The sequence below is a fragment of the Octodon degus genome, unplaced genomic scaffold, assembly GCF_000260255.1.
Source record: "Octodon degus isolate 3935 unplaced genomic scaffold, OctDeg1.0 scaffold00031, whole genome shotgun sequence".
Classification (NCBI taxonomy): domain Eukaryota; kingdom Metazoa; phylum Chordata; class Mammalia; order Rodentia; family Octodontidae; genus Octodon; species Octodon degus.
In genome coordinates, this window is record NW_004524607.1 from 17,281,743 (window position 1) to 17,297,481 (window position 15,739).

The 15,739-nt window shown below is 44.1% G+C and overlaps 1 protein-coding gene across 3 annotated transcripts in view; it reads right to left on the bottom strand.

The window, feature by feature from the left end:
- Baiap2l1 (BAI1 associated protein 2 like 1) overlaps nucleotides 1-15,739 on the bottom strand; it is a 98,341-nt gene that overhangs the window by 4,243 nt on the left and 78,359 nt on the right. For all 3 annotated transcript variants that reach the window (XM_023713406.1, XM_004629633.2, XM_023713405.1), the window contains 4 exons: nucleotides 15,439-15,580; nucleotides 12,993-13,200; nucleotides 11,707-11,784; nucleotides 9,823-10,003 (listed from right to left, as the gene is read on the bottom strand). In XM_023713406.1, the coding sequence (XP_023569174.1) occupies nucleotides 9,823-10,003; nucleotides 11,707-11,784; nucleotides 12,993-13,200; nucleotides 15,439-15,580 (609 nt within the window). The remainder of the gene's footprint in view (nucleotides 1-9,822; nucleotides 10,004-11,706; nucleotides 11,785-12,992; nucleotides 13,201-15,438; nucleotides 15,581-15,739) is intronic.

Consider the following 15,739-nt stretch of genomic DNA (forward strand, 5'->3'; position numbering starts at 1 on the left):
GTGAGCCCCAAGGTTGAAGGTGGACTGCCCAACTTCTTTGGAGCATTGTGCTATGGTTTGGTAGGTGAGGTAGGTTGAGTACTTTTTAAAAAATTTCCCATATTTCCAACTTAGAATGGGTTTGTTAGGATGTAATCCTGTCTAAAGTCGAGGAGCCTGGGTATAAGAGACTTTCACACACATTTCCCCTTTAACATCTGGATGATTTCCTGTGACCTGAAACTCCAACTCTCCTTCCAATACAAGGTCAACAGAGTGACACTGGGTTATGATTCTCACCTCCCATAACACTGTTTTCTAGAAAAAAATGTTGCCTCTTAGAACTTTTAGTGCTTTTCATCAGGGTGACCTCAGACTGTCTCATCACCATTCCTCCAATATCCCTGCCTCAGCTTAACTAGCACACTGCTGCCTCCAAGCTTCAGTGGGAGGAGACATGGGGGGCAAGATGCACATAGCTTTGTTGCATTCTGGTCCCAGAGCAAAACAAGCAAGACTGGTGGTGATTCAGGCTGAGCTCACCATGGGGGTCATTAGAAGAGGGGAACTGGCTATCTAAAGGATGACACAGTTACAGCCAGGCATGGTGGCACATGTCTGTCATCCGAGCACTTGGGAGGCTGAAAGGAAGGAGGATTAAGAGTTCAGTGGAATCCTGGGCTACACTGTGAGTTCAAGGCTCACATGGATTAGAGTGAGCCACTTACAAACATACATGAGTATGCGGCAAAGGCAGTGGCATCCTTGGACCTGGAAAGCAAAGACTAGACAGCTCATTGTGGTTATGATGTTTCTGGATAAAAATTCAGAATGCCTTGCATAGACATTGGCTGAAGGCTAGCCACCTGCTATCTGCTGTACTCCCTAACTGTACGGTGCCATATGCCCTGAGGCATATAGGGCAGGCCTATATGCTCAGACTGTCGAGCACAGCTTGTTCCCAAGGCTGCTGGCGACACTCATGGAGGAGCCAGGGGCCTCCAGGTCCAGTCAGGGTGAGTGGGTTCTGCCAGGAATGCTGAGCAGAGGTAGGCAGAGTGATCGGGAGTGACGGTGAGGGCAGCCTGGATGCCAACTCCCAGATGGCTGCTTGGCAGAACAGAACATTCCTCTTTTTTTTTTTTTTTTGGTGGAACTGGGGATTGAACTCAGGACCCTGCGCTTGCCAGGCAAGCGCTTATTATCCTGAGCTATCTCCCCGGCCCCACATCCCTCTTTCTCAGTAGGCAGAACAGCTGGTCACCACACAGGCAGCCTAACCAAAAGCTGCCCTTGGTGTCAACCACTCTTATGGTCCCCTGTGGTTCATGCCGCTGATCCAGGTCAAGACTTTCTTCTCAAATGGGGACACTGAAGACCAGACAGGGCAGAGCCAACTGCTGTGTCACTGGGCTCTGCTGAATCAAGGTGCCCTCAGTTCTGGGAAACACACACTTTGAAATACAGCTCCGTGTTAGAAACCTCACCTTTAACTGCTTATTACAAAGCTGGCTCTTGGGACTTGGGCATGTGACAGGATGAGATGAGCCCTGCAGCTTTGGGCCTCACAGCCAATCCTCTGAGCTGAGGTCCTGGGGAGAAGGAGCCCATTTGAGAGGCGGCCAGGGGAGCTCTGCAGGGGAGGGTCCAGGAGCATTTCACAGGGGGCAGGGAGGGACCCAGTAATGAGTGTCTGGTGGTCCCTCTAAGCAGCTTAAGTACTCTGGAACTAACCACCACTGCGTGCCATCGGTAGCAGCTGGATGTCACACTACATTAGAAAAAATTTTGAAAACTACATCTAGCAATTTGGCTGGCTCTCATGGACCCCAGTGTTGGCCTGAAGTATGACAGTTTCCCCACATCAATAGACACTTAAACATCTTAGAGATTAATTAATCCAATTGGGTGTACGAACTAGAGGTTGCCACGGATCCTAATGTACCCTCTTAGCCCGAAGGGCTGCTATCTTTTAGGCTTTAGCCAGGGTTTGCACTTCCAAAACACTATGCTGTGGATCAAGTTTTTAAATGGAATAGCATTCTATTTTGTATGATCTACACCTAGCTATCTAGTAGGTGGCCACTATTCATAAATGGACAAAATTATATATTCAACTTTTCAAGCACTCTGGAGTGCTCAGCTGTTCCCGTGCCAAGGCTGCTGTAGTAGAAAAATCCCAGAACATCTCCCCATCCATAAACTCTCCAGTTTCATCTAATGAGGTATGCCACCCCCCTATCATGAGATCCTGTGCTTCCTGTCTCTATGTGAAGGGCTGCCATGACCAAGAAGCCTATTAAAAAAAAATTACTGTATTTTGTACAGGGTCTCACTATGCAGCTCAGACGCATAATGATCCTCCCATTTTCAACCTCCTTAGCGCTGGGATTACAGGCATGTGCCACCATGCCCGGACTTGGTCACTGGCTCAGCATGGGGCAGAAATGCGGTGCTGGGGATTGAACCCTGGTTCTTGCGCTTGCTTAAGCAGGCACTTAGTCTGCTAAGCTATCTTGTGGACCTGTTTTTAAAAATGGCCTTTTCACTGCTCCTCAGTCCCCTTCTCTGGGACAGCGCTGATTCTTCTGTCACCTGGCAGGCAGCCGGCTGCTTCCCATAACCGCGTTCCCAGGACTCCTGATATGAACTGGTAGCAGCGAAATGTGTGGCTGAAAGAGCAAGGTTGGCAGAGGATGTACTTGCGGATCAAGTGCAAGTTTTTTCCTTTTTGTAGTTTATATGGAATGGACACTGAAATGTTACTTGGAAATGCAGATTGTGATAGAAATGGAATATAACCCCAACTATATTGATGAAGCACCCTGTATAACTTTGCTGGTCTGGGCATCGAGTCCAGGACCTTTACCCTGAAATATATTCCTAGCCCCTTCTCTTATTTTTCATGAAGCTGGTTCCTAACAAGTTGCCCAGGCTGGGGTCGAACTTACAACTTTAGGGTTATTGCTTTTTTCCTTGTTTTAGAGATAAGGACAAGTGCATATCCTCGAACACTGTGTCCAAAGCCATAGCCAGAAGCACCTTATTCAGGGAGGGTCTCAAGCCTTGCAGTATTTGTGTTTTTCTTTCTTTTTAACGTCAAGGGGGCCTGCCCCTTAGCTCAGTTCTTTAAGTGGCTGCTTCAACAAAGCAGTCAGGCTCAGGTGGCTGTGGTACCTTCCCCACAACTCAAGCCAGCCAAACCTGCCCTGAAGGCATTTGGAGCAAAAAAAAAAAAAAAGTCAATAGGGGCTGGGAGATGGCTCGGTGGAATAAGCGCTTCCCTGGCAAGCGCAAGGGCCTGAGTTCAATCTCCGGTTCCGCCAAAAAAAAAAAAATAATAAAAGTCAATGACTCAGCAGCCGTGGTGGCCCAGGCCTGTAGCCCCAACATTTTGGGAGGCTGAGGCAGGTCTACTATGAGTTTAGCCCAGCCAGACTTACACACAGAGACCCTACCTTCCAAAATCACCAAAATAAAATAAAAGGGCTATCATTGTGAAGTCTGGGATTCAACTACCAGTACAGGAGGGAAAAGGCCAATTTCTTGTTTCTTGTGACTTATTAGTTATTATTGTCTCTTGTCCTTTGGATCAGGAAAACAATGCAGCAGTGCACAGGTCCTCGGGAAGCAGCACACGGACGACAGCAGCAGGTGTCTCACCAGCAGGGACCCTGATGCCGACACACTGTAGCCGCTTGGCCCTCACTGTGCTGTGGCCCTTCCGATTTGCTTTAGGACTCAGGAAGCAGTGGTCATTCTTCTGCGCTTTTGCCTTTCCTGCATCTCACAAGATTCCATAATCCATCCGATCCTTTGGTGTGAGAGCCAGGCCAACCCACAGAGCAGCTCGGCATAGCACCTTCTGGCGCCCTGAAATGCCTCAGCTCCGACGTGGGAAATGCTAGGGCCTGCCCATGTGTGTGCGTGCTGGGAGGCTAAAATCCTCCCTGTACATAGAAACATACTTGTATTGCTCTCAAAGGAAACAATGAAATGTTAATAGCTATCCTGGAAGTGAAAGTATAATTAAAAACTTAAATGTCTTTTTCCTGAAATTTTATCAGAAAAATCCCTGAGTTGTTTTTATAAGCAAAATAGTGTTATCTTAAAAAATTATCTTAAGATAAGGATGCAATGCTTATAGATACTTTAGTTTTCCAAAAAGAACTCTGATCAAACTAGGACTTTGCTTTTTTGTCAAGAATATATCGTTATGAATGCCACAGTTTTATTATTTATTTTTCTGACACCAGCTGTAAGCTGGCCAGCCACTGCTGAGTGGGTGTTGCTAATGTGAAGGTCTCGTCTGAGCCTCTGCAATCTTTCCCAGTCGGACAGAGGTCAGCTGGGTCTCAGCGGTCTGTCACCGTAAGCACCAGCTGCTGACACTCATCTACACAACCTTCCACAGACATTCTGGCATCAGTAAGATCCATGCCAAGAAGCCACTATTTTCATTAGACTTTTGTAGCTTTTGAAGGTTCTTCCATGAAATCAGTAAGAAGTGGCCACTCAAATGAAACAGTAAATGGACTGCTAGTGTGTGAGACAGAAAATAGGGACACAGAAATAGGGACCTGGGCTATGGAATTGGTCTGTGTGGGAGGAGGGCCTCTGGGGTATACAGCTCTGGCCAGGGCAGGACTGACTGGGAGCCCCTTCCACGAAGCCAGCAATGTGGCCGTAAGGGCGGGAGTCAGGGTGGGAATGTGACAGTAGCTTCCCTGGGACCAGACATGGCCTGGAAGCCACAGAACACAGATCACCTCTAGCAGGCCCTCCAGGTTTGGCACGTCCATCCTGCTGCCCAAAGGAGTAGAGAGCAGGCATGTTCCCATCTGCGTCCACTACCGTTCTCAGCACTTTTATAGAGGCGTCTCCTGACATTGACAGCTAGTTATCATGCAGCCAACAGAGACATTTAAAAATAAAGCGAGGTCACATTGAAGCTGGATAGGTCAAATGGAAGATAAGACGTAAGTTATCATCATTGATTATATTGATATTTAAAAACAGGGCTCTTTAATTCTTTGAAACAAGAACTATGGAAAAATGCTTTCTTCATCAAGTTTGGTCTACAAAACTGCTGAACATAAAAATATGCTTCATTCTCTTCTTCATTCTCTGGTTGGTCAATATGTCGGTGGTTTCATCTGTAGTTTTAGTGCTATGATATTTGGGAAGATTCTTTTGCCTTCTTAATGCAGATAATGCCAGGCAATCACTACTCATGTCACAAAAAATAACAACTGTGCTGACCACCAGTGAAACACACTAGCAAAATAGAGCTCTGATCAGGCTTGAGGCCTATTGATTTACCAGAAGCACAGGAGAGAGAGGGTGACAAAGGACACCATGTAGAGGTGCCAGCCCAGGCAGACTGGGGACGCCCTCTAAGAAAAATAACCTGGGCTTACTACAAAAATTTGCAAGGAAAAAACAGAAGGGGAGACTTGTTTTATTTCATTTTATGCAGTTTGTACAGGGTCTTACTATGCAGCTCAGACTCGTTAGTGATCCTCCTGCTTTCAGCCTTCCCAGCACTGGGATTACAGGTCTGCGCCATCAGGCCCAGACTTGAGACTTGATAGAAAACAATTCCTAAGACTCTTCAATCAATTACACAGTACAGAGCTGATTTGGATCGAGACTAAACAGCTGTACTATAAATGACAATTTAATGAGAATGTGAAATGGTGAACAGCGAGTGACCTTTTAATAGTATTCGGGAATTACTCAGTTTGTGGTTGTATTCTTAAAATGAGCCTTGGATCTTTACAGATGAAATGATCTGAGGTCTGGCATTAGCTACAAATTGAATTGGGGGTGATTACGTTTAAAAAACAAGCCTTAGATCTTTCCAGAGGAAATGCTTTGAGGTCTGACATTAGCTACAAATTGAACTACGGGGTAGAGTAGAGATGAAGTAGGACTGGTAAGTGACTGGCCATTGTTAAAGCTAGGAATGGGAATTAGAAGAATACCTTCCTGTATGGTTAAATTTGTCTATAAAATAGTTGAAAATGTAATGAAAACAGGAAAAACTAAAACTCAGAGGTCCCATCTAAACAGTGTGCCCTCTGTGCTCTCTTTTGTTTGTGATATGCAGTTGTCTAAGGTTTTCCTCAGCCAGAAGGAACTTTTATGCTTTTTAGAAATGCTGTAAGGTCACTTTTGAATATGATTGTCTTAAACAGCTTGAATATTGCCTTAAAATATATTCGAGCCTTTTACTGAAATAGCATTTGATATTTTGCCTTTTTCAGTGGTTTTCTCCAGACTTGACACCTACTAGTGAGGATTAAATGGGAAACTCTATTTACAATAAATGTGTCATTCTCTGAAAAATAATTTTTGGAGTCACAACAGTGGACCCCTCAAGTTACAACGGGGCTCACACACAACCAACTTGGGTTATAACCACAACTTTAGGTTTAAGTTATGACCAGAGCCTTGAGTTAAGATCCAAATGCCAGCTGCTCATGCAGTTGTAAACACTCCCGGTGCCAGAAAGTGTATGTAAACATATCTAAGTGACAGTCTGTGCTCAGATGCATGTTTGTGGATGTGATTTCAGTCAGGGCTTTGTATAACTGCTACAATTATTGTTATCAAAATGGCCCTCGAAAAGCTAGAAGAGAAGCTAAGGGGAAGGGAAAGCAACCATCACACTCAAAAAGAAATTGTGGGGGCCATGGAGATAGCTCAGTAGAATAAGCACTTGTTTGACAAGCACAAGGGCCTGAGCTCAATCCCCAGTTCCACAAAAAAAAAAAAAAAAAAAAATGTGGAGAAATCTGAGAGTGGTATTCATGTGATTACTCTCACTGATATGTACAACATGTTGAAATTCACCATCATGAAAATCTTACAGGGAAAAGATTTGTATAAGGAAGCTAGTGTTGCTAAAGGTGTTGCTCAACTTAGTCTTATTTAGATGAGGTATAAAGCTAAATGAAAGGCAAGTTATAATTTGAGTCTATAATTTGTGAAAAAGCTAGGGCTCATAAATGCAGATCTTATAAAGACTAACCCATCAACAAATGATAATGGTGAAACATTTTGTGCAGGAAGGGGTAGGTTCACAATCATAAAGCAAGAACTAGGGTTCATAGTGTAACTAGGCATGAAGCAGCCAGTGCTGATGAAAAGGACTGCTGGAAATTATATATACCACTTTGAAATGATTACACAGAGAAATGGCTTTTGCTTTCATCAAGATTTCAACTATGATGAAATGGGTCTTTTCTGGAAGAAAATGCCCATTACCCAAGGAGAAAAGAAAATGTGAGGCCACAGCTTATGAAGGTAGGCTAACCTTACTGCTATGTGCCAATGTGAGTGGTGACCTCAAAGAATTTCTTGGTGTATCATTCTGAGACCCCTAGAGTGTTCAGAAAACAAGGTTATGAAGACTAGGCTGAGGATCATATGAAGATCTAATGCAAAAGCCTGGGTAACAAGGGTACTTTTTCTTGATTGTGTCTGAGAACTCTTCTGTCCTATAGATATGAAATATCTAAAGGATAAAGGTTTAACACTCTAAGCTCTCATCACGGACAATACTCCTGCTCACCCATGAGATTTAGAAGAACTGGCTGAAGCATTCCCATGGCTCTCAGAGGACTTCCTCCCACCTAATTTAACTCCTTTACTGCAGCCTATGGAACAGCAGGTTATAGATAACTTTAAGAAGCTCTACACCAAGTAACTGCCCCTGAAGTGCTTCCAGATGATCTCAGATATGGATTTAACCCTTTAAGAGTTCAGGAAAGAACATTAAACATCCTTTTTTATATGGGGCTCATTGAGAAATCCTGGGCCATTGTCTAAGTACACTGAGATCTGCCTGGAAGAAAGTGTGCCCTAAAATTATCTAGGAGAGAGACTAAAGGATGTGTATAGCAGCCTGAGCCTTCCACTGACCCTGTGGTTGATGACACTGTCACTACAGCAGAGTCCATAGGCTTGCAGGTAGACAGTGGTGATGCTGAGGAATTTGTGGAGGAATACTCAGAGCAACTGTCTACAGGGGAACTTCAGCAACTTCTGGCTAGCAACAGAAAGTGGTAGTGAGGAGCTTTCTAAAGAGGAGTAGTAGCAACAGCCAGTGCAGCACAGTTCTGAAATAAAGGAAATCCTGAAAAAGTGGACAGAGCTACAGACATTTTGAGAGAAGACCCACCCAAACTTTTTTTTTTTGAGAGAAAAAGCCAATCACTGCATTCACTTGTTTAATGACAATATCATGTCATACTACAAAACAGGGTTAAAAAAAGACAAAAACAGACAACCTTAGATCAGTTTTTGGTTCTGAAGAGATAAGGTCTAGTGAGCAAGAAGCAGGTCTTTATTGGCTACAGAGTCTCCCAAGGAGAGAAAGGACATCAGAAAGCTAAGTTCCTGATGTTCTTATAGAAGGGGCCTCTCCCACGAACAATAACCACCTTCCACATCATTCTCCTTTCCTACAAGCCAAAGATGTCAACTTGAATGGTCAGTATAGTATGAAATTATTTTTGGTAAACTAGACACATTTTGTAACTTTTAAATGGCTACACTAGGAAAATTATGGGGGGTTCTGGTAAATTACACACATTATATAATCCCTTTTTATTATGAAAGGTTAGGTAAGGGGTGCTTTGGGAGGTTTGGAACACATTATAGATATTGCCATTATTTCTTATGGGAAAATAGTCTTGAGTTACAACCAACTTGAGTTACAACCAGCCCTGTGATTGAATTGAATTTGTAAGTCAAGTGTCCACTGTACCTGGAGTAACCTCTAATGATAAAAGTGCAAACAGCATATGGTGTAGTGTGCTCACCCAGGAAGAGAAACCCAAGATGTCTGGAATGAGACTAGAAGCTCCCATTTCCTGAATCAGAACATGCAGTGGTAGCCTAGGAGGCGGTGACTGCCATTAAAACCCATCAGCAATTCAGAACATGGATATTCCAAGTTCCTTAAGGCTCCTGCTAAAGTACAAGGTATATTTTTTATTGGAAAGCCTATTTCATTTAATTGAGAGACTCCTGGTGCACTGACTTGCCCCTGTGGAGCACATCCCCACTGTGAAGTGGAGAGGTGGCTTGGATGTGTGCTACACAGCTAAAGAAAGGCCCTCCCAGTGTAGAAAATAATGAAAAGATAAGCAGTACAAGAATGTGGACTAACCGTACCTGCTATAGCTGGACTACCACAGCACCTCGGGGAGACAGCAAGGAAGATGAGGAGGGAAGCACAGGCTTCTCTACTCTGATGATGGTGCAATTGGAGGGGATGCTCCCCCATCGCACTCACATCCCTGTTGGCTTCCTTAGCCAGGGTGGATTCTGAAGCGTGGGTCACCACAGTCCAGACCTTGCAAACATTCATGACTCCCTCCTCCTCCAGCACCCACACCCCAGTCAACTCCAACTGTTGCAGTAATGATGTGGTGTCTCAGGCCTGGGTGTCTCCTGTCCTCCTTAGGGACAGCTTAGGGTTAATTCATACACAGTACTCACACATTGGCTATACAGAGCAAACACTGACCTCAGGCCTCTTCAGAAAACAACAGGAAATGGAAGAAAATGCAAAAAAGGGGATTAAATAACTGAAAGACTGAAGCCAAGACCAAAGGCAGGGGAGATGAAAGCCTTGACAAAATGCAGCCAACAATCAACTATCCCATATAAATAGTCACTGACAAGATAAAGCAAAAACAAAGGCCTGAAGTTAGGAAGGCTGAAGGGGTGTGAGGGTGAAGGAAATCCAGAGACTGAGATGTCCCCAGCCCCCACATGGAAACAGAGCCTTCGCCTTGGGAGACCAGGGCAGCAAGACCATATACTCACAGGAGACACGGTTTCTGGTTTAGATGCCGAAGCTTTGAAGGTAGAAGTGTTTTTGGCAACATTCACTTGGTTATTAGCAGCAGCCCCTGTGGACAGACACTCCTGGTAGTCAGGTGGGGGGATGACGACGCTGCTCTTCTCGGACAGGTCCACGGTGCTGATGCTCCTCACTGGGGTGGGGCTCAAAGCCAAAACACAGAGCAAAGTCAGATATAGTCCTGCCACTTCCACTCCCAATGCCCAAATGTCCCATGGCCAAGGAACACACTACAGGAGGCCACCAATCAAAAAGTGTAAAGCAGCTTAGGGATATAACTCAGTGGCATAAGTGCCTGCCTGGCAAGCTCAATGTTACAAGTTCGATCCCCAGTACTGCAAAAAAAAAAAAAAAAGTATAAAACAGAAGGGAACTGTGACATATATATTTTATAAAGCACTGTAATACTTTCACTGGATTACAAATGTATACTCAAAAGAATTTTTTTTTTTTTTTTTGCAGAACCGGGGATTGAACTCAAGCCCTTGTACTTGCCAGGCAAGCGCTTATTCTACTGGTCCATCTCCCCAGCCCAAAATAAATTCTTTAAAAGGAATGAGAAAACGAGAAGAAAATGAGTTTAGTTATAGGCATTAAGTAATTTAACCTAGGGATACCAACAAAAAACTTAGTAATAACTGAGTATTTTAAGGTTAAGACAAATTTTTTTTTTAAAAAACTCAAGATTTTTTTGGTTTTTTTGGAGGGAGGCCTTGTACTGAGCTACATTCCCAGCAGGTTCTGAGACAACATCTTGCTAAGTGGCCCAGGCTGGTGTCCAACCAGTGATCCCCTGCCTCAACCCCTTGAGCAGCTGGGGCTACAGGTATGCACATGGCAAGCCTCAGATATTTTAAATCCTTAAAATGATAGTTTTTACTTTCTGGAATGAAGACATTTTAGCCATTCTGCTAAGTAGGGATGAAGGCAGGGGCTGCTGTCATAAGACACTTAACGAGGGGAAGACCTGAGATGTTACATGTGGTATTCCGGGGTCTGCTGGCACAGCTGGTTTATCTCAGACAGGGAACGCTGAGCAAGCATGGGGTCATTTAGGGTGAGGATCATCGGCTCAGTTTCCGAGAGTCCATGGGACGTCCACTATAACTGCCTGATGCACCAAGTACACATCTAATATACCTAATATACATCTCAATACCCATATCCAGGCCCAGAAGGGCTCTTTCCAGAGCCTTTGTGTATTTCTTGTGTATGTCTGAGTAACTTCTTAAACATTCTATGTCTCAATTTCCTCAGTTTTAAAGTGGGGGACTGTTTCATGGGGTGATTGTGAGAATTAAATGAGCTAAGCAACGTAAGGTATTTTGGACCATCTTTAAGTGTCTATTATTAAAATACAGACAGATTTGAGGTAATCAGCACAAAGGTGCCAGCTGAAGCCCCGTGTGTAGGTAGAGCCATGGAGTGGATGAGATGACTGAGAAAGCACAGAATAAGGGAAAGGGCCAAAGATGGATTCAACCCGAGGGGCAGCAATGTCTAAGCAGTGGGCAAAAAAGGAGACTAAAGGGGCCCATAGAGAAGACTGAAAAGGGATAGCAGTACTCAGCAGTGTTCGGGCCTCTGAGGAAGATAAAGATGGAGACCATGTGCTGTGGACGGAGGCCCATGAGCTTGATGGCAGGGCCTGGCAGTAGTGGGGCGAACAGCAGGTGGTCTGGGTTATCTCTCCTCCCAGTAGATGGCCAGTAAAGGCTGTGGGCCACAGAAACCTCTGTGGAGCAACAACACTGCTCTGTGGGGGCTGAGGTTTCACACTGGGGTTGCCTCATATAGGCTATATCTTGAGAGAGGAGGGCATATGGTTTCTGGGTCACATTCACTACCTTGGCGTGGGCACAGTCACCAGTTCCTTCACATTTTCTTCCAGCAACTTTGTATATGACGATGGGAACCAACCCCTCCTGGATAAAAAAAAAGTGAGATCTGTTTGTGGCTTTAGAGGCAGGTGTGAAATCAGTCCCTGCAATAAGGGGAATCTGTAGGATAGCTCAGAGCAGTCTTGGCCCAGGCTGGCCATGAAGGCTCATGAGTAGACTGAATGAAGTGGAGATTTTTAATTTTTTAAAATTTATTTACTTGGTACAGGGTCTCACTCATTACATGGCTTGGACTTGTAGTGATCCTCCTGTCTCAGCTTCCCCAGCGCTGGGATCACAGGCGTGCGCCACCATGCCTGGACTAGGTAGCCAGCTCAGTGTGCCTGGGGGCAGGGCCAGTGTGGCATGTGGTGCCAGAGACTGAACTCTGGTCCCTGTGCTTGCTTAGGCAGGTGCTTAGTCTGCTGAGCTATCTCACTGGCCCTAGCTTCTATAAATAAATGTGTACACACATGCAACAATGCATATCTTTGTACATAACATTCCTATTATTAGGCTTTTTTATTTTTATTTATTTTTTGAGATAGGGTCTCAGTATATAGATCAGGCTGGCCTGGATTCATTATGTAGCTCAGGCTGGCCCAAAGCTTGTGGCAATCTTCCTCAGCTTCCTGAGTGCTGGGATTATAGGTGTGAGCCACCACACCTGACTCCCTTTTTATTTTTTATATCAGTTTTATTTTATGTACCTGAATACAACCTGCCAACCTAGGACAAAAAGGCTTATGCACCTACCTGTGGATGAACGCTGTAGGTGACATTTACACTATATCTTAAATCTTAAAGTGTACCTGATATGCAGATTACCCCTGAGAAATCAAAAGTTATTATTTTTGTTTTTTTGAGACAAGGTCTCACTATGCAGTACAGGCTGGCTTTGAACTCACTAGCTCAAGCTGGTCTCAAATTTGTGATCTTCTTGCCTTTGTCTGTTGAGTACCCTAATTATAGGCATATGCCACCACTGGCAAGTGTCATACATTTTAAAACAACAAAAGAATATTTAAGCCATGTGTTGGGGTGTCATATGACTTAATAATTATCTATATACCAAATTTATCTGGATCTGCACAAATATACGAAAGATAGCCCAGCATGGAGTAAGTCCAGCTAACTATACCATAAACCTGACTCCAGCTGATACACACTGAGTCTGTAGCTGAAGTGCACAGATAACACCCTCTGAAGCCAGGACCTTGGGCACCTGTGCAGATGGGCTTGTGGTGACTCACGCTTTGGTGCCATCATGCTCCCCATAGAGCCAGCCATCCTTCTCCTCAGAGATGAGCAGTGTGATGACGTCACCCTGTGCAAAGCTGAGTAAGGTGTTGTTGGCGCCAGCAGTGTGTGGGAAGATGGTCTTGACTTTCTGCTTCTTCATCATGTTCAGTCCGGTTGCGACCGAAACTGATCGTTGTAAACTGGCATCTTCCGAAGTGTCTGTTAAAGTGAACGTGGCAGCAATGGCTTTTCAGTGTGCAACAGAGAAGTTCAAAAGCCACAATCCCAGAAAACTACTCATTTTTATATCCTGTCCAGATAATATGGTGGAAACTAATTGTGACAGATTTCAGGGCTTTCCCATTGCCCAGGTGGGACAAGGCCTGTAGGAAGCAGCAGGCCTTGGACTGAGGGCTGGCAGAGGAGGTCTGTGGCTGCTTTAGAGAAGGATGTGGCTGGGCATCATGGCACCAGCCTGTAATCCAAGCACTCTGGCAGGCTGAGGCAGGAGGAACCCAAGTTCTAGCCCACCTGAGCTACTCAGCAAGACCTTGTGAGGAAAAAAAAGAGGCAGCTAAGGTAACAACTCAAACCAGTGCTGATGTCCTATGCCATGAGGCAAAGGAGCAAACTGGAAACATGGACATTCTGGCTTCTCTCCCCAAGCACAGCAGAGAATGAGGGGAGGAGGTCCCTCACTGGGTCCTCAGCCAACCATCTCTCTGGAGTCCTTCACACAGCCTCCTGAAGATGGCATGGTTACTGCTGACACTGACAGATGTGCAAACTGAGCTGAGAGAGTTCTGAGGCTGATCAGGATCACAAAGCCAGTAAGAGATCAAAGCAGACACTATCCATGCACAGCTGAGCCCACAGCCTCTACTTGTGGGCACCACTCTGCTCAGATCATGCTCAGCTCAGCCGCAGGCTGACAGTTTCCACTCCAGAACACACAAACTGGGATGGAGATTTAAGGCAAAGCAATGGAAAATTGCTTTTGGCTTTATTTTTATGACTTAATAACTGCAACATAAACTTTGCTGTCTCTTTAACCTGCCACTCCCTGATTACTTCAGTAGTATTAAACACACCAGCAATCGTCACTTAGCTTTTACCAAAATGAACTGGAGTCATTTGACTGCCTGGGCCAGAGTATTATATACTTTAACATTATCTCTTGTGTTGTTTCCTTTGAAAGCAATAACTACAGGCCATCACTTTCCCTTGCTATAGCAATCCTCACTGCCATTATGGCGATCTCTTATCTTTTGCCTAACACAGCTTCAAATGCTAGGATCTGTGAGCTCTTGCCAGGGGCCAACTTGATTGCAGCAACTTTCATACTGAAAGGGGCTTATGACACCCCACACAGATAGGTCAGGAGCCATGATACAGGTCTGGAGGGTCCTGGTTGCTAAGGACTGTGTAGGAACAGTGGAGTTTAAATAGAGAAGTAGAAAATGTCTTCAAACAGTGACGGTTCTGGTTTGTTGAAATATAGTCAGCACTTTAGAAATTTAAGAAATCATATTTACGTCTCCAGAAACCATGAAGTTTCTTGTTAGCTATGAAGAAAAATGTGAAGAAATTTCAAATTAAGCCTATTAAGACTAATAACCAGGGCTGGGGAGATAGCTCAGTAGAGTAAGTGCTTGCTTGGCTAGCTCAAGGTCCTGAGTTCAATCTCCAGTATTGAAAAAAAAAAAAAAAAAAAAAAAGATTAATAACCATAATTTTGTCATATTAACTTTTATAGTTTATTTTACTGAAAATCTATCATTATAGTCACCAAATATGAAGCAAAGTGTGAGGCTGTGTACATTCTATCCTAATTATTTAATTCTATTTTTCAATTTCTTTCCCCCCAGTATGGGGGACTAGACTGAGGCCTCATAGCCTCAAAATGACCTATGTCTTCAGCCCTTTTTATTATGAGACAGGGTTTTACTAAATTCCCCAGGTTGGTCTCAAACTTGTGATTTCCTGCTTCAACTCCCTAGAATTTTGGATTACCAGCATGTGTCACTGACCCCAGGCATTTATCTTTAAATAGAATACTTTTCAATAGTAGCTTTATTCTTTGTAAGCACCCACTAGTATATAGAACTAGTAAGAGTCAATGGAATATTTTACTTATCCAAATATCTTGTCCTCTAGACCTTTGGAGGTTTAAGCTACTCAAAACGAGGTCTACACACATCTACCATACCTGTCTATTTCTCCCTCACATTTGTCCAAAAGTAATTTATCTCACAAATTACTTTTCAAAAAAAAAAAAAAAAATTAAAAGGATACCTTTGAAAATCAAATGAGAGCCAGGTGTGGTAGTGCACGCCTGTAGTTCTAGAACTTGGGAGGCTGAAGCAGGAGGATCACTGTGAGGTCAAGGCCAGCCTGGATTACACAGCAAGACTATCTCAAATATCAAAAACAAAAACATCAAACTGGGCATCTTACCTGCTGAGTTGTTAATTTTTTCTGAATTCTGTGCAACTGTTGCTGGGTTAGTGAACATATCAACCAAAGGACTGGTATATGCTTTGGCTGAAGTTGCTGGAGGTATCTTTGGTGAATATTGGGTATCATAGTCTTTCCCACCCTATAAAAAAATTCCTTATTAGTCTAGTTTTACAGTAACACTGTAATGAAAAGGGCTGGCTTGTATTACGTACTTTCACCTCCCACCTTCAAAGCAGCTCCTCTCGGTCAACCATTGATGTGCTTTCTGATAAGCTTTCTGTCTCTTGATTTTAGGCCC